Here is a 6,000-nt window from a genome sequence, read left to right as displayed (position 1 = left end):
ATGCAAAGAAGCATTTTCCACACTACTGCAAATTAGAATATTTTCCATGAGCTTCATCTTGCGGCATCCTGCTTGCTTTATCGAGCAGAGAATTACAAACGTAATGCAAGATTTCAAAGCACGTAAAAGTCATTTCTAGTCAACCGCAAACATGCCCAGATCCAGATATACTGGAAGGCTAGAAGGCAATAAAAAAAAAATATTTGTTTTAATTGGCAGATACATTTAAACATAAATAATTTGAATGGAATGGAAAATTTTACATATGCTAATATATATATATATATATATATATATATATATATATGTGTGTGTGTGTGTGTGTGTGTGTGTGTGTGTGTGTGTGTGTGTGCATCTTAATTTACTGAAGAAGATGTTTGAGAGAAAAGGAAGAAGAACAACACATCTGAAAGAACGCAAGAATAAATTTCCATGGAGATGTGAAAAACATTCAGATGACGTATTTGGCATTGCGGTAAACAAAATGAGAATCGATCATGGCAGTATGCTTTCCAAACACACATTCACACACACTCTTTGATTAATGCTATTGTTTGGGACTGTTAGCTGTTGGACGTAAAAAATCGAGCGAGTCATTCATCTTGTTTCTTTTCTTGTATTTGGCTGTTTCCTTCTTTTGGCCGGGTATAATGGAAAATCTGTTCTTTTATCAACAATCAAGTCACTACAACATGCTTTTCTGAGCTGCATAGTAAATAAACTTTGTCTAGCTTGTTATATTTAAAAATACAGGCATGTTTGAACAAGAGGAGTGCACACTTTGGTTAACATAAAAATGATCATAAAATCTTTAAAGGAATAGTTCACACAAAAATGAAAAAAAAAATGCTGAATTTTTTCTCAACCTCAGGCCATCCAAGACAAGTTTGTTTCTTCATTGAATCAGATTTTAAGACATTCAGCATTAAATCACTTGCTTAACAGTGGTTCCTCTGCAGTGAATGGCTGCTGTCAAAGATCTGATTAAAACATGACAGTAATCCAAAAGTAATCCATTCCATTTAATGTCATGTAAAGGGAAAAGCTGCATGGTCACAAAAGGGGACCACCACAAAGGTGTTTTAACTTTAAATCGTTAAAATACCCTAATCCATAATAATGCTTTATTCAGTGAGAAAGTCCATCCCCTGTTATCCTCTCACATTAAAATCCACAGGCATATTTGTTTAGAACTGTTTTTGTTTGTAAACAGGGATTGATGCATATTTCTGTCCTGAAAGAGTATTATGACATTAAAAAACATCTTAATGATGGATTTGTTTCTTAAAAACAGGCATTTTTTCACTTCACAAGATGTTACTTTATGGACTGGAGTCATGTGGAAGGCATGGATTATTATGGTGTTTTAATCAAGCGGCAACCTTCCAATCTCTAGTGAAACCAACACAGAAGTGACTAAAGTTGCAATTCACTGACTGGCCACTAGAGGCTGGATCCAAAAGGGAGCCAGTCCTATTGACGTTGACATTGATGTTAAAATGGCCAACATTACAGAAGAAAAAAAATATGATTTTGGTATTTATGTTGGCATTCATGACAACTGTGAGGGGGTGGATTTTTTTTATAACTCATTCGTTTAAATTATACTAAGCCTTAAAGTTCTGCATAATTAAGGGCATGGCCACTTGAGTGACAGGTGGATTGCCGCTGCTGTCATCATCATAGAGCTAGGTGGGTGTGGTTTCAGCAACCAGCTCCCGCCTCTTTGCCCATTTTCTATTATCGGGGAGTGACGTGCTGCCATGATGGTGAAAATAGGCTCCGCCCACTTTAGGCTTCAAAAACACTCTTCAGAAACCTACATGTGACGTCACAGAACCTACATCCATGTTTTTATACAGTCTGTGGTTTTAATCAGCTGTTCAGACTCTCATTCTGACGGCACCCCTTCACTAGTGAGCAAGTGATGTAATGCTAAATTTCTCCAAATTTGTTCAGAATAAACACAATCCCATCTTGGATGGCCTGATGGTGAGTCAATTTTCAACAAATTTTCATTTTGGGGTCAAATGTTCCTTTAAGATAAATCCAAAAGATTAAACCTTAGATTAGCTCTTGTATTGTAGAAAACCTTTCACCGTAGAAACAAACCGTGTGTATAAACATTCTGTATATAAACACTATTAATTAAGAGGAAGGACATAACACAATGTCAAAGTACAAAAATCTCTTTGTATACATCTATAAATCACAAAATAGGACATGGTAAGTGGAAACAGTGAGAACTGATCTTTCTGAAGAGGTAAAAACCTCAATGTAGACGGCACATGAGAGCGGCAGATGTGAATCGACAGTCCTCGGTAAAGTCTTTCAGTTTTGCATCCAACTGTCTCTGCTTTGTAGGTTTTAATATGTCCATGTCTAGTCCATGAACAAGCCGAGAGCTTTGTAAGCAGTCATATATTGTCTCATGAGGATATATGGTGCTGGGTGATAGTCCAAACAGGAGCTATGCAGTCTTACATGGTCTGCCAGATCTAGTCTGGCTGTAAAAAAAGGCTATACCCCCAACAACATGCCCATGAAATCTGAACCATTCTGTATTGTGATCGATGCTCCAGCTGCATTGTCCACGAATATGGAAGTGTACTGCCCGGCCTGTTAGAAAGAAAACATCACATTATTCAAAGTCGATGTCAATCTGCAACGCATTTAACTTAATTGTATGTATTTGAGGTTATTCAGCAAGATATTCACAACTCTTACCTGAAGTTCCAGCAGTCCGTGGACAGATACTGTAAATATTTTGCTGTTACTCTCAAAGCCAACAATCATTTCCAAGGATCTGCATAAAGGTACAGAAAACATTACTATTTTTTTTATTGAATTTTATTTGAGCAAAAGATAAACTAGTATAATTGTAAAAAAAAAAACAAAAAAAAAAAACAATTATAATTCATTTTTGCACAGTGTTAAGGTTATTCAAAGATATATCACTTTGTTTTGTTATACATTGATAAAAAAAGTTATCTAAAAAGTTATAATTTCCCTTTAAAGGTCTATATAAGTGCTTTCCAGCAATAGATTTTAGGAATTACCCTTCCTAAGACCAACAAGGACCCCACGAGTCAAATTTGGCAGTAAAGGTTACTCAGGTGACAAGGACCAGACTGAAGGTGAGAGGACATGTTTTAAAGGCCTGCTCCGTTTTAACACAGGAAATGCCTTGCTGGTTCCACACAAGCTAGAACAGACAATGTGCTTTACAGCCCATGCATTATTTAGAAAGAGCATCCCCATTCCCCCTTAACCACCTCGCGTACCCCTAGTAGTACCCTTTTTCTTTTAAGTACATTTATTTTTGTTTGATTTGTGAAAGAGGATTTTTATGACAAGCACTCACACGCTTAAGCCACTGAAATTAATACCACATGCCCTGAATGTAAGAAGGAGCTCAAGAAAAATACTAATTTTCATCATAAGCGAAGTATTTCTTAGAGTCTGAATCATGAATTTATATTGATGTGGATGTGGTCTGTGGACAATGGGTCCAAAATCGAATGTTAATAAATAGACTACTTGAGGGTAAATTACACATAATGTAATCATAATAACTTTTCTAGCAAAATTGCTGGTGTCAGATTTTCTCCTGGATGGTTTTGCACAATACAAAACAGAACTGACACTAAGTGTGACAGAAAGACCTGAAATCAATGAAAATCACAAGAAACTCTCTGGAAACACTGTAAAATTGTAGCACATTAATTATATACCGTCTGAATTCATTCATGAATCAAACATACTTCTCTCAAATATTTTTTTCAGTAAATAACAAAAAAATTTATTTGTTTATCACACAAATGTATTGTTTGACGTCAAACTGTAGGACTTAATATATTTAAAAGATTTGCGTTTGCTTGCAAAATGTTTGCATTCCCTGAGAAACAATGTGTTCACTTGCAAAACTTACCCATTCTCATGCAAAATGTTGCATTCCCCCCTAAGAAACATTACGTTTACTCACAACACTAGTTTCGAGTCTTTAACTCAAAGATGAAAATAATTGCTGTTAGCAACCTACTTCCATGGTATGGAAAAAAATACTAATACTAATTCTATTTTTTGGGGGGTGGGGGGGGGGTGAACTACCCCTTTAATGTGAGACAAAGCAAACTTACGTATATCTGTGGCAGAGTGATTCAATGCAGATCAAAACTCGGACATTGTCTCTGGCTCTCAGCTGGTTCTTACTCTTCTTCACCTCAGTGTGGTCTGCAAGAAAGTACAAAAAAATAATATTTCCTGAAAATACTTTTCAGACATGCATTTCAAACTGTTGTATGAAGAGCAAAGGCTGTTGAAATGTTGTTTGACAGAGCTTTGTATGTGAAGCACACAATGCCACAGCCAGTCTTGTTTGACCTCCAGCCACATCTAAATATTGGTCTCTTCTATAAGTCTGCAGTGGATTTGTGAATTTGTTTGGGGATGTTGATTTTCTGCCACAGTCTACTGCAGAGAGCCAATTCCTTTTCCCGGAGCTGCATGTCGGCGCCACAGCTTAGAAGAGTTTTGCATTCAGAGTCCCTGGGGCTTATTCCAGTGTAACTCCACATAAGCATTGCCTCTGAAATGACGAATGTAGGATCACTGGACCCCCTCTTTAGTGCATCAGCCAAAAAAATAAAAATGTGCGGTTGTGTACTTTCAAGCACGGCATTAATTTTTTAGCTTTTTAAACATTCAAGATTGCGCAAGACACCGTCAGTCTCAGCAAACAAATGTAGCACAGTTGGAATGTAAGTTACAGGGGAATGCAATCCATCTTCTGAGAAACTGCCAAGTCTGAAACATCCATTACATGATAGCATCTTCTGATAGAGATGACACTGAAATATTAATTTGTACTCCATGTATTTGTTTTTATAGCAGAGAAACTGAATTTTTGCATTCATTTTTCTACTGTATTTGGTAGATAATTTTATCCAAAGCATTTGTAATGTATTTAAAAATAAATCTCCATATCCACCAAAGTATGTAACTACATATATATTAATATGATTATTAATAAATTACTATTTTAACTGTAAATTGTGTCCCATCCATTTACTGTTGTACTTTAAATTCACTGTAAATTGTTTCCATTTTTGCAGTTCATGAATTCCCTGAATCCAACCCATGTTCTATTGTTTGAACATGGGTTTGATTCTGCTAATCATTATCATACCCCCAAACCTCATGTCTAAGACTGAAAAAGTGTAAGAAAACAAAAGATTACAAAAGAGACCAAGTTTGTTATTGGTGAGGTGAACCTTTCAACATTTCCTTACCAATATGAACATTGGCAGAGAACTGATAAATTCCAGTTACAGGAGCTGTAAATCGGCCAGTGGACTGGTCCATCCCCGTCCCTCTGAGGAAGGCACCTTTGGCAGGAGGCTGAAAGTGAAACAGGTGAGAATTATAGAGTGCCTACAATGGAGACACCTACAGTAATAACCATTGATCAAACATCAACACCACTCACTCTGAAAATCCTACTATGACTTGCATTCCAAGCATCTCAAGAATATGTTTTTCGGCAGAGGTCTTGCTCTGCACACTCTAATACACTCACATGCAAATCGAAGCATTCTGCATACAGCATTCAAAAATATAGCAGTTTTAGGGCTCAGCTTGGAAGCACATAACCATTAAATGGTTAGAAATATGTAGACATCTGCCAGGAATCCTCCGATTCTGTTTTTGATCATAACTGCACTCTGCAGCCATGCCAGACCACATTATTCTGCATTACGCCTCCAGAACCCACCAAGATTTCCAGACTCAGACGCTTTTATAATGAGTCCTCCGATTAGTGTGCTAAACACTGTTCGGTTCTGCCATTTTTGTGCTGTCAGCTTTGAACACTTGAACACTCTCACAACAACGAATGCCTTTCATACTCATGTCAGATCCCAACAGATATGTGAGAGGAGTGTAATTTTATTTGACAGGTATTTCTACACTGGATGAATAAAACTTTGCATTGACTTTCAC

The 6,000-nt window shown here is 36.8% G+C and overlaps 1 protein-coding gene across 3 annotated transcripts in view; it reads right to left on the bottom strand.

The window, feature by feature from the left end:
- Positions 1 to 346: 346 nt before the first annotated feature.
- Positions 347 to 6,000, bottom strand: part of LOC127945116 (adipolin) — a 30,197-nt gene continuing 24,543 nt past the window's right edge. Inside the window, exons 5-8 of one of the 3 annotated variants that reach the window (XM_052541695.1) lie at positions 5,292 to 5,400; positions 4,140 to 4,233; positions 2,728 to 2,806; positions 347 to 2,619 (exon numbers count right to left, since the gene is read on the bottom strand). In XM_052541695.1, the coding sequence (XP_052397655.1) occupies positions 2,521 to 2,619; positions 2,728 to 2,806; positions 4,140 to 4,233; positions 5,292 to 5,400 (381 nt within the window). In that variant the 3' untranslated portion in view covers positions 347 to 2,520. Of the gene's footprint in view, positions 2,620 to 2,727; positions 2,807 to 4,139; positions 4,234 to 4,322; positions 4,589 to 5,291; positions 5,401 to 6,000 lie in introns of those variants that run through there. The other 2 variants (XM_052541694.1, XM_052541696.1) reach the window with 2 other exon arrangements.

This window comes from Carassius gibelio, chromosome A23 (assembly GCF_023724105.1).
Source record: "Carassius gibelio isolate Cgi1373 ecotype wild population from Czech Republic chromosome A23, carGib1.2-hapl.c, whole genome shotgun sequence".
Taxonomy (NCBI): domain Eukaryota; kingdom Metazoa; phylum Chordata; class Actinopteri; order Cypriniformes; family Cyprinidae; genus Carassius; species Carassius gibelio.
The sequence above is the reverse complement of the archived record's forward strand: the minus strand, read 5'-3'. Positions and strand labels throughout refer to the sequence as shown.